Source organism: Echiichthys vipera (assembly GCF_963691815.1).
Source record: "Echiichthys vipera genome assembly, chromosome: 20".
Taxonomy (NCBI): domain Eukaryota; kingdom Metazoa; phylum Chordata; class Actinopteri; order Perciformes; family Trachinidae; genus Echiichthys; species Echiichthys vipera.
Window position 1 is genome coordinate 10310165 of NC_139845.1, and position 22640 is coordinate 10332804.

Below are 22640 nucleotides of genomic sequence, written 5' to 3' on the forward strand. Positions count from 1 at the left end.
ATTTCCGTCCTAGTCCTACTCTTTAAAACAAACAAAAAAATGTATTTACTTTTTCTTTATAGCTGTTCTAGTTTTGTTAGTTGTTCGGGTATGCATCAATATTTCTATGACCATATTTGTTTTTCTATGAGAAAAAAATGACCACTTTACTCTTTGTAAATGTTTTAATACAATTGTACTCATCTGCAAAACCCAATAAAAAAAGACAGTGTGAAACTGCTCACCGCATTGTATAGGCTACTGTTTGAAACACCACGTTATTTTGTATGAAAATATAATATTTTAGAAAGTAATATCCATATAGGCTTACAAGTGAAATACTAACTGAGTGAAAAGACATGCCATGTCACCTTTTTATTGTTTATCTGACTATATACAGTATTTTTCGTATTTATTTTTCATACTGATAATTAGCTCTGGGACTCACATCTAGGATAATAATAATAATAATAATAATAATAATAATAATAATAATAATAATAACAATAATAGCCTGAGAACCACAAACTGGAGCTAGTGCAACTGTGTGACAAAATGGCCAAACAAACACACAGCAAAGTGTAGGGTTACTTTTATTTACATATAAAAACAAAAGCACAGCTGCACAGTCAAAGTGACAGTAACCGTTTTTAAACTAAACAGAAAGCAACACAACACCTGCTGGAAGGCCTAAATCTTTTTGATGGCTTAGAAAAAAGAAATGAATGATAACTTTTCAAGGCATAAAACATAAAATATAATTTCTGAAAGTAATCTTCAAGAAGTTTCTTAATTATCTTTGAATATAAACTTTTTGGGCGAGTATCAACTATGCTTTTTTTTTTGTTGCCAAACTCCCTGTATTGTTGAATTCATAGCAGTGTGCCAACTACTAATAACATAAATAATTCCATATCATACACATCTCAGATGAATAACTAGACACTTACATTAGACAAACGAATTAGCGTCAGCCAAGAAATGGTCTATCACAATAATAATTTATCCATATGGAGTGTAAAATGGCAATACTAGGTGACCCTGTGAATGTTCTCATTCGTCCAGGTCATCGTTATCCTCAAAGCAATTTCAGTCAAAAACAACTGGACTGGTTGTTTGTCTAGGAAGACGTTTCACCTCTCATCCAAGAGGCTTCATCAGTTCATGTACGCATCTGACCAGGCTGGGACTGGTGACACCAGACATTTTGGTTACAGCAAAGTACAGTGACAACTTCTTATAGCATAGTTAACTCTTCCCTTTTTATTTATCGTATCAGCAGTGTAACCAAGTAATTTGATATGTAAGTCTGTACAAATAATACCCTTATTGAGAAATCTATGAACAACCTATATACAGAACACACATTTGGAAAGACAAAGACGAAGCGTATAGGAAAAGCGTGACTTCTGAGCCCACTGCAGTCTAAAATACTTCAAACAAAGGTTTCCAACTGGACTGAAGAGAAGAAACATGTGACGCTCAGTTTAGATTGAAAATGTGCAACAGAGTAACAAAGGTAGAAATACTGCTATAAAAATATATATGTATATATATATATATACAAGAGATCCATTGAGAAAAAGAAAGCCATTCAATTCAGTATTTTTCTCTTGAGAAAAAAGAAGCTAATTATTGGTTTATTGCACCAGGCAACAGAGCATAAGTAGATAATTAGTATGTATTCTCGCTAAAGTAGATTATTAAAGAGTAACTTAATGGTCCCATATTGTGCTCATCTCCAGGTTCATATTTGTATTTTGGGTTTCTACTAGAACACGTGTACATGCTAAAATGTTTAAAAAACACGTTCTTTTTTCTCCTGCTGTCTGTCTGAATATACCTGTATTCACCCTCTGTCTGAAACACTCCGTTTTACCACCCGTCTCTTTAAGCCCCCTCCTGAAAAAGCCCAGTCGGCTCTGATTGGTCATCGTTTCCTGGTCTTCCGTGCCTGTGGGTTGTCTAGATCGTAACCTGAGATTCGCGGCCACCCAGCCTAAACTTCACCATGAGATTTCAATGAGACTTTCACATATCTTAGGTTAACATCTAGTAGAGATGCACCGATCCAAAATCCGGATCGAATGTCGGCTCCGATATTGACAAATTAGCTGGATCGGACATCGGATGACTGAGGCCGATCCAGCATTCTGATCCAGTCATTTCTTTTTTACTAATATCATACACAGCAAGTTAAGTAAGCCATTGTTGGTTGGGTTTCAGGCAGCTGCTATATTTCATATTATATTTTAAAACATCTGTTTGCAGTGCACTTTACATGGAAGTGTTATTCATTTATTTTTGCCGCTAGTGTACATTAGCAGCAAAAATAAAGAAATAACACTTCCATTGTTCTTTGTTAATAAATTATATGAAGTACATTCTGTGTTAATTTGTTACCTTTTTGAACGAGGCTAAAGGTTTATGTCAAGCCTGATGCCTTCACTCACATGGCAAAGTATACAGTTCATTCATTAAACAGTAGAATTGGATCGGTATCGGCCCAAAAAACTGGATCGGTGCATCTCTAACATCTAGACATGACAGTGTCTGCAGTCATTGCAGCCAGGGAATGACTGTAACAGCACTTTACAGGCTGAATACAGGCCGTGTGCATTTTGAGTGTTTTAAATACTTTCACATATACAGTAGCACCTTGAAATACTTTATAATAAAAACAAAATACATTACAGGACCCTGAAATCTTGTCTCTGCTGACTCCCCAGTAGTTTTAACTTTTCACCTTGCTGTGATGTACAAGTGTACATTTAGACTCGGTGACATCACTGTTGGGTGTGGTTACAGCGGGTTCGACAGAGTACACTTCCGACCACACCATCAGTGATGCTGGGTGTGGGCAGAGGTGAGACAGACTTCAACCAGAAAAAGCAGCAAAACATTGCCTTTCAGCCTGGTTTAAGTTACTCTCTCACAAAATCATGTCACTTTTACTCTGCAGTTGTCAATAAAATGAATGAAAGTAAGGAGAATATAATACTATGGGTAATTCTGTTGAAATCTGAAGTATATCATCAGAAGGTAAAGCTGTGAGACCAAGCACCCGGTGTGTAGAAATTTACCTTACAAATTGAACCATTTCTTTTACTACTTCCTGGCTTCTGTGTAAATCCTAGTGAGTCACAAGTTCTGAAAGAATGCTCTGAAAGCCTTGACACGCTATCATTTCTGTGATATTAGTAATAGTAAGGCAAGGGAGATAATAGTTAGTACCACAAGTTAACTGTACATAGACACAAGTAATTTATGACTAAATAGTGTCAGAAAGGGAGAAATGGACTCTTAAAACATTAAAAACTTAACACAAACGAAGAACTGGGTTAAACAATATTTGCAAGTAGCCCGTAGCATTTTTTCTGTATGAGTCAGGTTTTCCTGCCCTAGGGCAGTAAAAATCATTTTGACACAAGTGGTCAATCAAAGACTAAGAATAATGGACTTTCTCAAAGGTTTTATCGACTGCCTTCATCTTCAAATGTCCTTACTCGTAATTTAAAAACAAATGGTCTGTGTCAATTAGCAAATGATCATTGACACAGGGACGTACCCTGCCACATTTAGAGCTGAATGTTGTCACAAACAGGACTTAGCGGATGAATGCATGGGAGGTTCAGAATAAAGAGATCTATTTCAAGCCACATAAAGTTTAGCTGCCTCATTTGTCTTGTCATCATGGAGTTGCCTTTGAAATTTTATTGGACACAAATAAAGTATAAAAAAATATTTTTTCATTAACTTATTCACAACATATGTTTTCACTTTATCCCTTTGTTTGTTCTAAAAAAGAAAATAAAAAAACTGACCAGTTTAGTTCCATCTTGACCACTGGGCATTGGGAATTAGGTGCACTTTAGTAAGAGTCTTGAAAGTATCCAGCACTTTTTGTAGCTTACTGTCTGTGTACCAAAAAGCAATAGACTGGAGCTATTCTCTTAGAAGTCTGAGTCAGCATCCATAAGCTCTGCCTCCATTAAATTGGTCCGGGAGTGAATGGGACCGTAGCCGGCCCTTCGGCCTGCTGGTACCCGGGCCACGTGTGCCAACCTCTCTGACAGCCCGTCAGTGAGATCCATCTGCCCAGTGTAGCGGGAAGACCCACTGGGCTGCCAGTTTGAGGCTTGAGGGAGGCAGCGTGGACCGAGACCTAGATCCTCTGGGCGATCGTTGAAGGTGAGAGGGTTAGAGAGTAGGCTGCGGCCATAGCTGTTCCGACTGCTCTTGTAGGGCTGGTAGGGACACCTCTCCTCAAAGGACAGGGGGTGAGACGGTTGGAAATCTGGGTAAGACCCCGGCAGGACTTCCTCCTCCAGCTTTTGCTGTTGCTGCAGATTAGCGACCAGGCTAGGGTGGCACGGCAGTTTGGGAAGGCGAGGCACTGAGCTGCGACCAAATTCACGTTGGTGATAAGCCTGGTGGTCCACCGCCTCCTCAACTGGACGCACCTCCTTCTTCCTCTTCTTCTTCTTCTTCTTCCTCTTTATCATCTCTGGTGAAATCTCAGCCTCCACCATCCAGAGCCTGTTTCTCTCCTCTGGAGGTGGCACTGAAACAGAAAATAAGTTAGTGATCATAATTTCTCTGAGAAAGGAAAAGGGGAATCGATGGGGGAAAAAAAGAAAAAAGATGGCAGAGTCCTGGCCTCCAGCTCTCACCTGGTGTCCCAGTAGGAGTAACAGAGATGTCCTGAGGCAGGATGGCACCCCGCCTGGCCACCATCTTAGTCACATGCTGCGCCCAAGCTGATGACATATCATTCGATGGCTCATTAAGTTCGAAATTGATTCCAGCTATGAATGAGAAAAGACAAACCACAAACTCTCCATTTAAACCCAACATGTACTTAATGGCTCCCCCACAGAGCCTCTATAGCTCTGAACTGCTCCAAGCTAAACAAAGATGTCAGCCACAGCAGCCTCACAGCTAACATGAGCAGAGGAATGTGTCATGCAGATCTTAGCTACAGACATACAGACAGAGCCTCTATGCCGCAAAAAAAAGCAAATGGAAAGTCTTTTCAGGTCAATTTTGAAAGAAAAAAAAAACACACACTGGTTCTTAATATCAGTAGACATGGGGTACATTTTGACACTGTATTACACACCAAAGCTTCGAGAGGTGGCTCATAATGATACAAAAATCACTTACACCTAGTGGTTTCAATCCATGCAGATAAATTGTGTTTTTCTGTGTTTTGAGATATCCACCAATTAGCCAAGCCACTCAAATATAAATGGACATGAGTGGCATTTTTTTTGTATGAGTATTACTGAAAGACCACATTTAAAAATTGAACATTGTGTCTTTCAAGAAAGAGTATCACGGTTAGAACGGCTTTGTACCAAATACATTGTTTCGACCAGGAAACCTAGAACTGCATGGCTAGAGACCTCTGGAGATAAGTGAGAGTAAATATTTCTATTTGCAACCCTTTACTATGGGGATGAAAAAATGTATCTGAATAAAATATGCATACAATAACCATACTAACATGAGATATAGTCTCTACAATAAATCCTCCAAATAAGACGCCTTGTAGTTCCAGTTATTCGCCACAAGGTGGAAGTATGCAAACATCCGCAGACATGGTTTCATTCTTCAACCCAAATAGGGGACAATATATCAAAAATATAACAAACCTTCATGTAATCTTAAGTCAATAGTATTTTCTGTTTTCTGTATGGAATTCACTGCACGCTAATTTATCCTAAATGGTCAGTTTAAGCTTCCTCACAATGACTCTACTGAAATACTCACCCACTGGTCCATCATGGGACACGGTGTGCATGCTGAAGGACAGCTCCTTTTCTGGGTCCTTGTGAAGCTCCTTCCTCAGTGCAAAAGCCTTGGCAATCATCTTGCTCTTCTTGATCCTCTTGGGTTCATTGTCACTACGGCCAATAATCCTGACACAGGAACAGAAGGCATGTTCAGAAAAAGAGAGAGGCTGACACTGGTTAGAAAGACCCAAGTGAGAGACGCGTTTAATGCCATCAGTAGCAATGTAAACTTTTGTACACATTCTCTCATTTTTACTTCCCTCTGGATAAGACGGGCGTAAGCCCACAATGAAAACAATAATTCCAAGAGTTACTGTTTTTTTCTTTCAAAGCTAGAAGGAAACTAATTCCTCTGAGTAAAATCCAAGTCACAGTGAGCCCTTGTGAGCGCTGTTACAAAACCAAGGATTAACACTGTAAACCTAAACGCACACACTGGGGACACACATCAAAATTTTGACTAAATGTATGCCTCCATCCTTGAAACTCTTTTAATTTTCAGCAGGCAAACTCTGCTGGGTTAGTACATGTCTGTGTAGATAGAGATTAGACTTTCCCCAAGCTGTTTCCATATCTTTAAAACCATATATGGACGTGGACAGGCATGATGTGAACACAAGCAATGACAAGGGACTGAGAGAGAGATGGGAAAAGAGTTTTTTAAATGGCAAAAACATAACAACACCATCTTCAGAATATCGTTTAGAGGCAGAACCACAGAAAACTGTCCATTTTAATTAGGGTATATTTCACTTGATGGTTGCTTACTTGCACCATGTCCGTTTCCAGATGAGGATGGTGGCCTTGGTCCAGACCCAAGTACTCATAGCGATTCCCGTCCCAAACATGGAGAACAGGTTGATTTTCTCCACCATTAGGCTGGGACGATTCTTAATGGTGCATTCTGGGATTGGCTTGTTGGTCTGAGAGGCGATTGTCACGTTGGCTTCACACCTGTTGAAAATATCACAGAAATGATTAGTCTATGCTTTTTTGACCAGGCCATGTGTGCCTCTCACACCTTCCAGTCGTATGACAGAGGTACATTCAAATGCTGGATGTGGTACATAAGAAAGTCTTTTACATGTCAAGGCAGGAGAGGGTGGTTTACATTTTTGAGGCAAAATTAATTCCAATACAGCCAATGTCAACACTGTGGGGAAATAGGGCTGCATTCACCACTGTGAGCTGAGCGGTTGAGCAGCGGTTTGGAGTCTCAGCAGCATCAGTTTGTGGATTTTATGTGTGGAGGGTTTGCAGGTGTGCGGCAACAAACACGCAGCAAATGACAGAACTTCTGCCACCTCAAGGAGAAAGACAATAAAAACTTACAGCACATATTCTCTGAAGCTCCTCTCCCATTCAGCCTGGTTGAAGAAGTCGTAGAAGTGGCAGCCGAAGGTGATGAAAACAAATCCAAAAGCGAGGAATCCAAAAATACCTGACAAATAGAAACAGAACAACAAATCAGATGTGAGTTCACTACCAATAGCATTCTTAACAACTAACACTGTTTCACAACCTCACACAATTATAGAAAATGTTAAAGGGGACATATGTTCATTTTCATGTCCATACTTGTATGTTGGGTTTTCTTGGCTAAATCATGTTTACATGCTTTAACTTTCAAAAAACATTATTTTTCTTACACTGTCTGTCTGAATATACCTGTATTCATTCTCTGTCTGAAACGCTCTGTTTTAGCGCCTGTCTCTTTAAACCCGCATCCTGAAAAAGCCCAGTCTGCTCTGATTGGTCAGCGTTTCTTCAGCTCTTCAGGTCTTCAGCATCTGCACTCTCTGTCACCATCATAACAGTCAGGTTATGACTGTAACAGCACTCTCTACCTATATATAGTATAGTTGTGACATCACAACTATACATGAGCCCTGGCGGCTCGTTTAAAGGCACAGTTTCTGAATACAGGCTGTGTGCATTTCTGTGGATTGAGCGTTTTGACACCTTCACAGTAATTATATAGCACCTCGACCTGCTTTATAATAAAAAAAGGACATGGAAATCTCACTATACACAGTATGGGACCTTTAAAACATTTAACTGATGTTGATGACCTTTGACCCGTTTAATTTTTTCTCATAACCAGGATGGTTTTTGCACTATTTCTCAGGTCACCACTGTGGTATGAAATGGCATCAGATGAGAGAACATACCAAGTCTCAGCATCGTCTCGTTGATTTTGCTGGCAGCTTTCTCACTCAGTAGTCCTGGGTGGTTGCTCTTAATGGAAAACAAAGTCATGACACCTAAAAAGAGACATAGAGCGAATCAGTTGGTGGTCACCTCTAGAGCAACACAAAGCTTTGAAGATTTGGATCTAAGAGCTAAAACTGCTCTTCCAAGTATGGTCAATGAGCAATTTTGCTTAAATGTAAACCATTTCTCACCCCGGATGAGGAAGTAGCCGCCAACAACAAGCACCACTCCAATGGGAGCCAGCACAAAGCCAGCACGGTATCTGTAGTTTTTATAGCCCACAAAACAGATCCCACTCACTGAGTCTCCATCCACCTGTGGGGCAGCACACAACAGAGCCACAACAAATGAGAGAAATCATCTTTTCATCTTATCTTATCTTATCTTTAATCTTATCAGGACTGAAAAACATTTCTCATAGTGTCAGATTGTATGAAGTGAATAGCTCCCTACACACCTCAGCAATAGCCAGGATGGCCACAGTGAGAACGAAGGGGATGGACCAAGTGACCATGTGGAAGTAGGATGTTCTGCCAGACAGCGGCTGGTGGGTGGTGCCCAGGGCTTTGAAGGATGTGTGCCAGGCGTACGTCAGCATGACGAACCAAATCACACCCGACATCAGCGAGTAATACACAATGATGAAGATGGTGACACATGACAGCGTTTCTGAAGACCTGTAGAGGACAGCCGAAACATAAATGTTAATCTTTAAGTTTACGTCTGGAATGATCTCTAATCTCACGACTGATCGGTGAAGACATGTACTTACGAGGGCTCCCCGAGTCGCATGGTGTTGTCACTCTTGCACACAATCTCATCACGCGCTCCATCCAGGAACTGGGCCAGCCAGCCGATACTGCCCACGAAGAAACAGGCGTTGATGTAGAAGAGAATGACAGCTGGGTAGCGGTTGGAGTTCTTCCAGTCCGCAAGAAACGTGGCCTGAAATGGAGGACATTTTGGAAGACAGAAGTGTTGAAAAGAGGTTTCAGGTTCAAACTTCTATTTTTGGTTTCTACTATGACATGTTTACATGCTTAAAAGTTAAAAAAATGTACTGTATTCACCTTCTGTCTGAAACTTGTTTTAGTGCCTGTCTCATTAAGCTCCACTCCCTAAAAAGCCAAGTCTGCTCTGATTAGCCACTGTTCTTATGTCTTACGCATCTCCATCCTTCGCGTCTCAGCACTGTCATTGCAGCAGGGGACTGTATCTGCACTTCTAACCTCAGTATATATAGAATAGTTGTGACATCATAACCTTACAGAAGTCCTGACCGCTCATTTAAAGGCACAGTTTCTGTACATGGGATCTACCTGCTTTTTAAAACAAGAAAAGGAAATCTTATTTTTTACATAATGGGGCCCTTAAATCACCTACCCAAAAAGGCAACGCATAGAATTATGGGTACTGTAGTTATGGCTCACCAGGGTGAAGAAGGTGCAGAGCAGGGTGATGGTGCCGAAGTAAGCGATGTAGGCGTGCATGTCATTGTGCTCCTCCTCAGTGAACAGAGGGTTGTCACACTGGATACCGCAGCCCTCCACGTCCTTGTACCAACTGGACTGAATGTCCGTCTTCACCAGGGGAGCTTCACACTGGCCTGACATGTTGAACTTCAGCTTCTGCACCTCATTCTGCAGAAACAGGACACACATGGAAAGGTGAGCTTCTGATTCTGACTTTAGCTGGTCAGGATAACATACAGTCTCTGTAAAACATTACATAAATATGACACGTACCGAACAGCCCATAGGAAATTTGTCACATTTGAGGAAGCTGGGCCAGCCTCTCTCCTGGTCCACGATGCTACATGGCCGACGTGTAGCCAGACACAGGCTCTGGCTGGGCAGCTCGACACGACCGTTCTCACATTTAGGCATGTAAACAGCACAGAGCAAAGGCTGGATGACCGACCAACAGCGAGGAGCGTTGCGCAGACCTAGGACAGAATAACTGTTTTAAAACACTTTGAAACATCCAAGTTAGACAAGACACAATGTGACGGTGATCATCGTTATAATCATTATACTGGAGATGTGCACACACACATAAATAGTTATTATGAGGATGAAAAGCTACACCAATCGGTCAGTTTGAATATAACTACTGTGATCATCTTCAGTCATATCATCTGACTAATGTGCACAGCAATTTTTAACTAGATTAGTCAACCAATCAGTCAGTCAGTAAACAGAAAATTGAATTAGCATGCAGCTGCAGAAATGTGAGAATGCTAATGGTCTTTATATTCATATATGGTTAATAATATTCAGGATGGACTATTGGTCAGACAAAACTGAAATTGTCACATTGACCTCTGGAAAAATGTGACAATTCTGACCTTTCGTAGACAAACTTATTGAGAAAATAATCTGCAGTAGTATATTTCTATAAGAATAGTCCTGATTAAGTGTGATTTTGTGACATATTTAGAATCCATGGGAGATATTATATGAATGGACGACTTCTCTTCTCCACTTGCTTTAAATTACACAGGAGCCAGAATAAACCTATCCAACAATACAAACAAGTTGGGGTTATTTGGGTTATTCGAGAGCCCATGTGACCAGTGTCTGACAGGTCATTAGTGAGTGCTTATGAATGATAAGCAGAATATCTAAAACCCTTTTATTAGCCAGATTATCCTGTTGTCAGCTGGCTAACACCTATGAGTGATTCCTTTTGTTGCCTTTAATGGCTTTTAACCCTCCATTTCCTGTTGAGGCTATCTGCCTTCATCACAGCCCATTGTTATTCCAATTACCAGTATCACATATAAACAACGCAGACCATTGAATGTTTCTCTGTAGTAAAATTGATCCCACTGCTTATGTACTTATACATTTATTCATGATTTAATTACTACAAAATAAAAGCCTGGTTCTCATTGCTATTTGATGTAAACATGTGCAGGGTATTTGTGGTAGTCAACAATTGGTTTATAGTGAAATTATATTTCTTAAGTATCCCTTTCAAAATAAGTATCCATAAGTCATGTTAATATGCATGATCACCCTATTAACAGTACAGTTTTTGGCATTTAATCACCTAGTAATTTGGATTGGCCTAACCACTCTTCTAAAACCTATAATCTATAAAATGAGATGAAGCATATTTGAGTCTTTGATTGGACCCATTAAATCTCACCGGACCACATGGTCAACTTCTCGAAAGCTTCTTCTTGGGTGCTGGAGTCCTCCGCCAGGATCAGGGACGTGTGTGTGTAGGGTAAAGGCGATCCCAGACATGTGTTGTATTTAAGTGCCTCGCAAGTCGTGGTTTTCTTGCAGTTATCCTCAAAAATCGTCCCGTTTGGAGACAACACCGCCCCGGAGCCTGAAAGCCAGGCAGCCCAGACGCAAAGCATCCAGTAAAATCCAACAATGGTGCTCCGACCCTGGGAAGACATCTTGGTGTAGGTAGTGCGATTTAGCGGTGCAAGGAAAGAAAAAAAAAACCCGAGATCACTTTAAATCCTAAGTGCTTCGGTATCCTGTTAGCCAAGAAATCCAAAGGTGAACTTTTCTTCTTTAGATCTGGTTTCCAAACGCGACATGATGAGGGGAAATCTGCGGGGCGCTTCAAAGTTTTCTCGCAGTCCTCCCAAACTTTTTGATTCTGCACTTCTCGTCCGATCCCGGCTGGATCCTCCTGAATTCTTTCATTATTCAAAATCCCAACAGCTGCAGACAAAAAAAACCCCAAATAAAAGCCCTCAACTCTTGAAAAAACCCATCATCAACCCCAAACCATATAAAGTATTCATTAGAAGCATTTACGCAGGGTACGAAAAAGACATCAGGCCGAGAAAGTTGCAGAGCCGCCCTCCCCCCACTTCCAAAAAACTTGCCATGAAAAAGTCTGGATCTCTGTAATAGGATCTCCAGCTCAGATGCACCACCCCCTTCTCTGTAGCCCCCCTTTCTTTTGCATTGGCAGAAAAACAAGATAATAAATGATCCTACATCTCTCCCTGTGTCAGAGAAGTGATTTTTCTCCCGGTGAGGTGTCTGATGAGAGGTTCTGGGGCTGTGTTGTGTTCCCGAGGTGCAGCCTCGGCGGCTGGATGTTTTTTGTCTCTGGTATGCACATGGTGGGGGAGAGCCAGAGCAACAAAACCTCCCCTCCCATCCCCCTGCAAGTGGAAGAATGTGCCTTATGGCAAGCCTTCTCAAAGTTCCTCATCTCATCTCAAAGACCCCCAAAACAACACAAACCCCCATCTGACAGGTTTACTCTTATGTGAGAGGGTTAGTGTATGCTCAATCATACACCTGTAGGATCTCATACAACATCTTAAAGCCCTTAAGGAACCCCAGGTGACCTAATAAGAACTACTGATCTACGTAATCAATGTACAAAGGCTTTTAATACAGCAGTCATTAACAAAATATGATATTTCAAATGTATATGCACACAGATTGTTTCTTCAAATCATTGTTAAATAAATATATATATATATATAAATAAATAGATACAGATTCACAGGCTACAGCTGAACAACAGGGCATACTAAAAAGATGTGAGCACAAGAAAAAGTATTAGAATGAAACAAATACATAATAAAGATGTTAAAAAAGGATATACATTATATACAATACAATATCTCAATATATAGAGATGACTGTACAGCTATTGACTACTAAATGTGTATTATGTATAATATAGGTAGGTAGACATGAATAATAAATGCAATGTATAGCATAATATGGGCTGAATGGGTCGTTTTCATAATATTCATTTGTATCTTCTTTTTGTGCAAAGGAAACTAAAGTAAAGCTATTTTTAAAAGCCAACTCAAGACCTACTTTTTTTTTTAATCTGGGTTTGAATTAACCTTTATTTATTTAGCCGTCTCATTATTTGTTGTACTTTATCTTTTAAGTCTTGCTTTTAATTTAGCTTTATTGACTTAGTATTTCCTTATGCTCTTTTTTATTTGTAATCATGCCTCTAGTGTTTCCTCAGTTTCTGTTTTTATTGAATGTTATGTGTGTCTTTTTTCTAATGTGTACTGTTTGCCTTGATGATGACGCTCAGAAAGTCTCAATCGTTATTAATAGTGATGTATTATGAATTACATAAAAATGTACACAAAGTTTTGAATATTTGTTACATGTTTATCTGACGTATAATGTGCATGTGAGTGTTTGTGTGTGGGAGGTAGGGAGGGAGGCAGAGGCAGAGGGACACAGTTAATAACTCAAAACTACATGAAGTCAGTTTCCTATGGGAAGTTCATAATGGACTGGGCTTCCTCTCATGGTTAATGAGGCTACAGGAATCTTGAAAAACTGTGGAACACAAAATATTAACATACATAAAACACAAAACTCAAACACATTCTTTTCTGCTGCTTTAATTACTTTATGTTTATTTGAATGTGCTTGATTATGCCGGGATACCAATAAAGACAAATTTCAGTGGTCCAATCTCAACCATGGTGCTGTTGTTATCGCATTAATTGGACAGTGCACTTGTGGTATTTGCATGGCTGCAGATGCTTTGTTTCTCTCCTGGTGTTGAGTGTAAAACTGGGTTAACTCTGCTCCCTCCACTGTGTGTGTGTGTGTGTGTGTGTGTGTCCGGGCCTCCTTGAAACCCACAGCAACATGGCCGCCTGAGTGAGTCAGAGGCAAAAACCAGGGACCACACACAGAGCACCAGAGCCCAGGCCAACACACTCACTCTCACTACCACACACACACACACACACACACTCACACACTCACTACCACACACACACACACATACACACACACACACACACACAAACACACACACACACACACTCTGAGAGACAGGGAGTTACAACTGTCGCTCTTCCATTACACTTTTATACTCAGTTGCTTTCCTAAATTATTACATGTCACACCTCTACCAACCCAAATGTTTTTTCACTCCTTTGTGGCATCAGATTGGTGGTACAGTAAATGTTGTTACATGCTAAAGGGGATATCACAGTAAGGGGAGTTACTACACTAACATAGAAATGTCATGTTTAGGTTGTGGACTTGCGTCAAAGGCTGTTAAACATGCAGGACTGTTTCTGCCTCCAAAGATTTCAGGGCTCAGGTTTCAGGCTGGGAATGCTTCACAACTCAGGTTTTTATTTGCCAGGCAGAGAAAACGGGGTGGAGATGAGAGGTCGTGTTGGTTTATGCTTCTTCAAAGTTACATTAGACTTTTTTTTTCAGAGCTTCCCTTGGTGAAGAAGGAGGATATCGCCAGTTAAATGACGAATGAAGACATGTGAAAGATCCTAGATCTTGAGAAAAAGAGATTAAATACCGAAACTTACAGCTGTGGATCATTTTCAGACACAAAAAGCACTAAATATTTATGACCATGTGGAACCAAAATCCTAACAAAAACTGTAACTTTTAATTACAACTGTATAAGACAACAGACGGTGGGGTTCTTTTCCGTGTTTTAGTTCCAAGTACACTTTTTGCTGCTGTCTGCTCACAAAATATAAACTCTGCCCTTTCCAGTGACCACATCAACAAAACATAGCTACAGCACCTTAGGCATTCACACAACTGTTTTCTTCAGTGGGGGAAATAGGAATTCCCCCACTCTTTTTGTGTTTTAGTTGAAAACGTGGTTTGGCAAACATTTACTCATAATGGCAGCATATTACGACAAAAGCAGATCAGCGTGTGAGGAGGAAATGACATCATGTGCAGTGTCAGGTCTCAGAAGGACAACCAAGTAGTCTACATGGCCATTTTATTATGAGAGTCAGGGTTAATAAACTGTTATACTATTCCTTTTCAACAAACCAAAGACATGCAGGTGTTAGGTTAATTGATGAGTCTGAAATTGCCCGTAGGTGTGAATGGTTGTCTGTCTCTGTTCGTCTCTATGTGCCCTGTGATAGACTGGCGTCCTGTCCAGGGTGTACCCCGCCTTACGCCCGATGTCAGCTGGGATCGGCTCCAGCACCCCCGCGACCCCGACCCCGGGATACGCGGTTGAAGATGAATGAAGATGAAAAACTATTCCTTTTCATTCCCGGGGTCTAGAGTTAAATACTTACGTACATTTGTAAATATAGGTTTGTGAAAAGTTTACAAAACTTCCTACTAACTACCATGTGTGCATTATTCATGCTTTGCCATCCATCCGGCTCATGGAAGGCAGAATCTCCTTATCGCTCCTTTTCTTATCAAATGTCCCTTATTGTAAAAAGTGACATTTCAGTGTGTTTTTCTTTTTTTTTTTACTATAAAGCAGGTTGACAATGTTTTTGAACAATAAAGCATGTAAACATGTCCTAGTTATAACCCAAAAATACAACAGTAAATCTGAAAATGAGCACATTGTGGGGCCTTTAATAAAAACAACCTCAACCAAATGTCAAATGCATCTCACAGATGGGCATAAGGGATATTACTCATGCATGAGACATTTCTAATTTTTGAAAAAGTGTAAAAAAATAACATTTGTTAAAAAAATGTAATTCCCTTTTCAGTTGGTTAACATTTGCAGCGTAATGGATACAATTGAAACAACAAAATACATAGATATGCATTAACTCACACTCCTATTTGGTGTCAAAATTGACTTGTTAAAGAGTATACTGATTGTAGGTTAAGGCCAATGATCTCATCAATATGAGCTTGACCACAAAATACCCTTCCTGCCTAGGCTTGGGTAGTAATATACAGTTTGGTAAATTCCAGCATGATCAATGTCCAGTAGGTGGAGACAGAGTCATGTTCCTCCATCTATTTCCTCGTGTGTGTACTGACCTCCACTTTCATGCCGAGTGTTTGGTGTAATGGTTTGTCCACATGTTGGCTGTAGTCCTGTGTTTTTAAGTCTGAGAGCAATGATAATGACTGCTCTATCCAGGCAAAGATGATTTTTTCAGGCAACATGTGGTGTCAACATGTTTCACTTGATTCTTGTCTGAGCTGGCCTGGGTCAGCTCCATGGGTCGGAGCGATGCTTAAGGTTGTAGTTCTGGAGCTCGATCTGGTCTTTGATTTGGTTGATCAAAATCTGAGACAGGAGGATGCCAACCAGCTGCAGAAGAGAAACACACACGGAGAGGGCTTACCAGTTGGCTGCAGTGGTTAGTCTCTGCTGTATGAGGTTTGAGTTGTGTGTGTGTGTGTGTGTGTGTGTGTGTGTGCTGTGCACCATATCCTACCTGTGGTATGGCCAGTCCCAGGGCGATGCCTCCCAGTAGGAACAGGTTGCTGTGGATCCAGTTAACCAGTTTGTCTATGCAGCCATTGGTGTGGATGTAGTCTCCCGCTTCAACATACTCTTTCTCCTGCATTTGCTGGCCACACATGGTGTTGATAACCTCCTGCTCAAGTACACACAGAGTTAAAAGATAAATACATATATACACACTGATAAAACAAATGACACAAAAAGGTATCGGCAGGGTGTTGTGAAGGAGGCGACCTTGTCTTTAGACATGATACAACAGGAGAAGGGGACAGAACAGCGTTCTCTGCTGGGGTTGTCCTGCTTGCAGCTGAAGTACATGTTCTTGGACCAGTCAGTGTACGTCACAGCACCACAGCAGCCAAACTGAGTAAACATACACACATTTGAGATGGCAGCGATTAGAAGACATGTTAGTTACCTGTGAATATACTACTGCTCTGGTATTTATAATGACAAAATGATGATGGCATATACTGTATTTTGACTAAATCTTTACCTCTTTCTGACCAAAATCAATGAGGTTTTGAAGATCAAGGTCCTCTCTGTAGTGGACGATGGCATTATTGATCACGTCAGTCACTCTATTTCGAGCCTTGGCAGATTATGAAAAAAAAAGGATATATAATGATCATACAGGATGGTGATATGTTGTCATAACATTTAAAGGTCCCATATTGTAAAAAGTGAGATTTTCATGTCTTTGTTTTTATTATGAAGCATGTTGAGGTGTTATATAAGTACTGTGAAGGTATCAAAGCGTTCAATCCACAGAGAAACACACACAGTCTGTATTCCGTTTAAACGAATACTAGCCTTATACCAGTATACACAGAGTCTCCCAAAAAATGTATAGACACTTTAAATAATTGTTCTTGTGCCGCTACAGTGCCGTTACAGTCATTCCCCGGCTGTAATTATGGTGCAGTGATGCTGAAAGTGCAGACCCTGAAATTCTGACCATCAGGGACGGCTGGGCTTTTTCAGAATGTGTGCTTAAAGAGACAAGCACTAAAACAGAGCATTTCAGACAGATACAATACAGGTATTATATTCAGACAGTATGAGAAAAACAATATATTTTTTAAAAGAAGCATGTAAACATGTTCTATTAGAAACCCCAAATACAAGTGTGAACCTGTAAATAAGCATAATATGGGACCTTTAAGCTTTACTAACAGTGAATTTAGTTAGTTATCTTTCTAATGGTTCGTTGTGACATAAGACATTCAACTTCTTATTATTATCCCCATTTCTAATAAACTAAACCACATCTAACATCCCTATTTTTATGCCAACTCTGCATTCGTAAGTTTATTATAATTGTGCTGCAGTTACAGGTAAAGCCCAGGAGAGGACAGTGTTATGCCTTTTTTTTTTTTTACCAGAAAAGGTAACACAGTAAATAAACAAATAAAAGCAAAGTATACCCTGTGACAGAGTTTGTTAACAAAACTAGCACCTTTTTCAATTTACAATTTTTATCTTGTGGGTCCATGTTTTTCATTACCTTATCGGAGAAGACAAAGCCCAGGATCCCAGCAACCAGCTGGAGCAGGAAGATCACTGTCAGACATATACAGAACTGGGAGGAGGAAAGAGAGAGGGATGATTACAACACTGTCAAAAGAATCTGTTTTGGGTTCATTCTTCAGAGGGCAGATTCCATGAGATCCTGTGTCTCCATGCAAACTCAGCTGTTACTTGTTACCTCCCCTACAGAGAAAAAAACAATAATCCTAAGAGCAAGAGCTTATCATAGAAAGAGACTGTAAGTAAAACTAGCCACATAAAGACTGATTTGTTTTAAGATAATCATAATAATCATTGTTCATCTTTATAAAAGTGCAAACACTATACATACATGCACTTGTTTATATTAGATGATATGGCAGCTAATGTCGACTTATCTTAAATCTGACACCATTACCTCCAAAGCATGTCCTACAGCAGCTCTCGTTCCCTGTTACAATATACTGTAAAACAAAAACATCCTTAGAGGACACACTGGCAGTTGAAAAACTACTGACTTACTGTCTGCAGAAGACAGATGTTTTCTCGCAGGGAGCCCACACAGCCACAGAAGGTGATGATGAACATTAGGACCCCCACAACCATCAGCATTACAGCGGGGTCCACTGACAGACATGCAAGTGCTGCCTCTGAAAGACGAAGAAGAAAACAGGGGTTTATAGACTGATGTGAAAAGAACAACTTGGTCTTTTTTCCTCTAAACAACAGAATTATTCCTTTCACAGAGTAACAAGAAACATTGATGGAAAGGGGTTTTGTCAGTATTCATAATGAAAAAAATGCAATTTTTTTTCTTTGCTGCATCTAATTTTCTTTAAACAACACAGTTTTAGATACTGTTTACTGTGAAGTTTGGTGAAAGCAGTGGAGGCACAAAGCCCAAAGGCTAAAGCCCTGCCTGACATGCTATACTGTACTCCCACTGTTTCACACTAATCATGAAGATGAAGATCAGTACCTGCATGTTTCATCATGCGGGCGTACACGCCGATTGCCACCATCACCAGGGCGATTATCTGAGGAGAAAAAAAATGTCTCTATACTTGGTGCTTCTGAAATATTAGAAATGGGGTGTAATAAGGAGAAACCACACAAACAGTAGATGAAGAACCATCTCTATGTTCATACTTGTTCAGGGAGTGGCACCACTCGCAGGAACACTTAATCAGGTATATGAGTCATAGACAAGGCTGTACTGATAGAATAAAAGCTAATTTCCCCAAAATACAATCTGGGAGAGTCTATGCGTTTTTAACCTCAGTGCTTCAAGTGGAATCAGTGTTAAAGTAGAGGACCACAGCATTTTATAGCCCCCATATCATGCTCATTTTCAGGGTTATACCATAGTTTCCACCTATGGTCATGAAAGCTGGGTCATGACCGAAAGAACGCGGTTGCGGGTACAAGCGGCCGAAATGAGTTTTCTCAGGAGGGTGGCTGGAGTCTCCCTTAGAGATAGGGTGAGAAGTTCAGCCATCCGTGAGGAACTCGGAGTAGAGCTGCTGCTCCTTTAAGTTGAAAGGAGCCAGTTGAGGTGGTTCAGGATCATCTAGTAAGGATGCCCCCTGGGCGCCTCCCTAGGGAGGTGTTCCAGGCACGTCCAGCTGGGAGGAGGCCTTGGGGAAGACCCAGGACCAGGTGGAGAGATTATATCTCCACACTGGCCTGGGAACGCCTCGGGATCCCCCAGTTAGAGCTGGTTAATGTGGCCCGGGAAAGGGAAGTTTGGGGTCCCCTGCAGGAGCTGCTGCCCCCGCGACCCGACCCCGGATAAGCGGTTGAAGATGAGATGAGATGATGAGAGGACCCTATTTTGGGTCTCTACTTGAACATCTTAATGTGCTTTAATGTTCAAAAAACACATTATTTTACTTATACTGTCTGAGTATACCTGTACTCATCCTCTGTCTGAAATGCCCCGTTTTAGAGCCTGTCTCTTTAAGACTCCCTCCCAAAAAAGCCCAGTCTGCTCTGATTGGTCAGCGTTTCAGGGTCTTCTGCATGTGCACTCTCTGCATCTCTGCAGCCGGCAAGTGACTGTGACAGGGCTGTGGTGGCACTTTTTTACCTATGTATAATATAGTTGTGACATCACAACTGTACAAAAGTCCTAATGGTTCGTTTAAAGTTCGTTTATGCATTTCTCTGTGCGTTTTGATACTTTCAGTGTATTTATATAGCACCTCCACTTGCTTTATAATAAAAAAAAGATATGGAAATCTGTCTTTTTACAACATAGAACACTAAATTAGAAATGTAGATAAGGAGATTCCACCATCTACTCTGCTTCCATTTGACAAAATCGACCTGGCAGCAATCTGTTCCTTTCTCTAAAAAAATAAAGAGCCTTTCACTCAGCACTCCTCTCTCAGTATCAATAGAATAATAGGGAGCCCTCAGAAACACTCTTCCCACCCTGAGTGAAATGGATCCAGTTACAACAGACACTGCACCTTCTTGGGGTGGGAGGGCAAATCGAGATTTGTCTGCCCCTTTTGTAAAGGTTCAGTTTCACAGTGAATAAACCAGACGTGACACCTGAATCAAAGGGCTGGGTTTTCTGCAGTAGTGCATGTTGTAAAATTAAATGTACCAGTTTTCTGAAATGTTACACAAAAACTAGGTTGTCACTAAATAAATTCTTGCTTTGGCTACACAAGTGATTCACTTATTTGGTTAATCATCATTGTTACAACTCACCCAACAGCTAATTACCAGGATTATAAACTACACAACATTTCTGGACTGGAAAAGAACCATGAATTTGCGGTTATCTTTGGTGTGTCCTACAGAGCCCATTGTAGCCAGAGGCAACAGAAATGACAACACCACATTCCACGTTTAAGAGCTTCAAGTTTTTACACAGCCTTATCCTGTTTGTACATGGCCAGAAGTCATAAGGACGGCTGACACACTCATACAGGTTTGTTTAAGAGAAGCTGATTAAAATGTAAAAGGCAATGGATACAGGTCTAAAACTCTACAGACTATAGAATTTCTCAGGTAAAAGAAGCACTCCTGAAAACTATAAACTTTCATGTTTTCAACAGATTCAAATATAATTATTTATACTTATTAAAGTTCTCTTTTTGGGTGGTTTTTTGCTCGACCAGCAACAAAAAAAACCTCAGCTAAACCCCGACAAGTTTAATCTGCAACAACAGATCTGCTTTAAAAATGTTGTAAGTCAGAAATCTCCTTATGTTACAGTGCCTGAGCACCTGACACTGAAACCAACTCATATGAACTTTGGCTTGTTTACGACCCACTGACAAGCTTTGCAGCTAAATTCTTTACTTTTTTAAGGGTTAAGTCATACAATTATTAACAATTTATTGTGGGAGACAAAATGCCCCTGGCAGACGGTGTATAGCGAATGACACAATCAATGCAATTACCTGCTGTATTCATCAAAAAGAACAACTCCTTTAGTGTGAAATGTGTTGCACAGAAAGCTTCCCCCTGTTCCTCCCAGTCAACGGACAGGTTTGTGTGACAAGTGGGGGCCCACTTGTGCATTGCCCCATCAGCATATGAATCAATGCAAGTTTGTGTCTCTTGGCAACTGAGTTTGTTTGAAAGGAACTAGCCTGAAAATGAAACCACGTCAGTTGTGCTCCCTGGTGAAGGGTGCTTTAAACATTTTTTATTGAGATGGCAATGACATGTTTAGGTCAAACCGGTGCTGAGCTAACAATCCCCTTTTGACAAAATCTGGTGATATACTGCTAATATGCAAAGTAAGGATAAACGTTAGTCTCTCTATGGCTGAACAGCAAACACCTGGTGTGTGCATGTATCACCTATATTAATGACTTCCCCCATCCTCTGTCCTGGACACTGTTTCACTTTTGGAAAAACACCAAAGTTAATGAACAACTAACTCAAACAAAGCAGTGGATGCTAAAAAATATATGTTCTCACACTTAAAGATGTAACAAAAGTAGGAAACACACTGGATCCCGCTGGCTGAAATCCTAAGAAATGTGCATTAACTCTTATTTTGTTATGAACAAAATGAACTTAACCTTCCAGAGAGCAAATCTGGTTTGCACAATGATTAAGTTAACCAATGATTAACCTGCGCACAAAGGAGAGTAAATAAAGGTTACCACAATGTTTGCATCCACTGTGTTTAACAGCATGAGAGACACTCACCCAAAATATGAAATTAAAAAAGAACAGTAGGTACTTGACAACTGGACTGACAAACGAGTAGTCCTCGTCAGATCCAGGTGCGCCTCTGCGTCTTCCTTCCATGGTGACAAGTATCCAAGCGTGTTACTCAAGTTTGCGCAAAAAAAAAAAACGAGCTATAAACTATAAAATAAACGGGTTTCCGTGCATAAGCTAAGACGAAAGAGTCGACGGCCTAATGATAATGGCGACAAGCTGTAGATTTTCCTCCAATACCTGAGCCGACACATACAGTAACAGCGAGCTGCCGCCGGCGCTGTCTGCCCAGCACTGACTGACTGACTGGGCGTGTGTTACCAGTGTGTCTCACACCTTTACCGGTGATCATATGATAGGCTGCATTGTAACCTGGAAACTGAATAAAATAAAGGGTCCCATGATTGAACCCGTTGATATAATGCTATTCTTTTTAATTGTGAGTTACTCCATCCATGTCAGATTGTCGTTTTTGTGCCACTTTTGCTTTTATTTACCAGCCTATGTTCTTTTCCCATTAGAGTAAAGTGTAATACTAAACCTTGCATTCACTTAAAGATGGTTGGATGGTACTTTCTATTTAAAAGAGAAAAAGAAAGCCCTCCCAAAATGAATACAACTAAAGGGTAAAAGGTCCATGGCAACACAAATGACAAATATGCGCCGTCTACTGGTAAAGAGTGCTATTTCCCAGTATATACAAAACCACCAGCATGTTGTGCATGTAATTATGTATGTACAGTATGTGAC

General features: G+C 40.5%; 2 protein-coding genes across 3 annotated transcripts; both read right to left on the reverse strand.

Moving 5' to 3' along the window:
* Positions 1-613: 613 nt before the first annotated feature.
* Positions 614-11884, reverse strand: smo (smoothened, frizzled class receptor). Its single transcript, XM_083935507.1, has 12 exons — positions 11145-11884; positions 9737-9936; positions 9422-9631; positions 8764-8936; positions 8449-8668; positions 8183-8306; positions 7949-8041; positions 7110-7218; positions 6546-6731; positions 5755-5903; positions 4653-4787; positions 614-4543 (listed from the first exon to the last, which is right to left on the reverse strand). Exons 1-12 carry the CDS (start codon positions 11404-11406, stop codon positions 3933-3935), a joined length of 2472 nt encoding a protein of 823 aa, XP_083791633.1. The 5' UTR covers positions 11407-11884; the 3' UTR covers positions 614-3932.
* A 3430-nt stretch (positions 11885-15314) lies between these two features.
* tspan33a (tetraspanin 33a) lies at positions 15315-22166 on the reverse strand. 2 transcript variants are annotated; one of them, XM_083934915.1, is made up of 8 exons: positions 21876-22166; positions 18676-18733; positions 18219-18346; positions 17695-17769; positions 16684-16779; positions 16422-16550; positions 16159-16320; positions 15315-16031 (listed from the first exon to the last, which is right to left on the reverse strand). In XM_083934915.1, the coding sequence occupies exons 1-8, from the start codon at positions 21975-21977 to the stop codon at positions 15930-15932; spliced, it is 852 nt and encodes a 283-aa protein (XP_083791041.1). In that variant the 5' UTR covers positions 21978-22166; the 3' UTR covers positions 15315-15929. The 2 variants fall into 2 exon arrangements, with proteins under 2 accessions (XP_083791041.1, XP_083791042.1); XM_083934916.1 differs by lacking the exon at positions 18676-18733 and having other exon boundaries at positions 21876-21966.
* Between the last annotated feature and the right edge of the window lie 474 nt (positions 22167-22640).

Coding starts and splice junctions, on each gene's coding strand:
- smo (XM_083935507.1), bottom strand. CDS start 11,406: ATGTCTTCCCAGGGTCGGAGCACCATTGTTGGATTTTACTGGATGCTT. Junction 9,937..11,144: donor GAAGTTGACCATGTGGTCCG/GTGAGATTTAAT, acceptor ATTCTGTCCTAG/GTCTGCGCAACGCTCCTCGC. Junction 7,219..7,948: donor CGAGACGATGCTGAGACTTG/GTATGTTCTCTC, acceptor TCTATTTGTCAG/GTATTTTTGGATTCCTCGCT.
- tspan33a (XM_083934915.1), bottom strand. CDS start 21,977: ATGGAAGGAAGACGCAGAGGCGCACCTGGATCTGACGAGGACTACTCG. Junction 18,347..18,675: donor CCGCATGATGAAACATGCAG/GTACTGATCTTC, acceptor TTCGTCTTTCAG/AGGCAGCACTTGCATGTCTG. Junction 16,551..16,683: donor TTGATTTTGGTCAGAAAGAG/GTAAAGATTTAG, acceptor ATGTTTACTCAG/TTTGGCTGCTGTGGTGCTGT.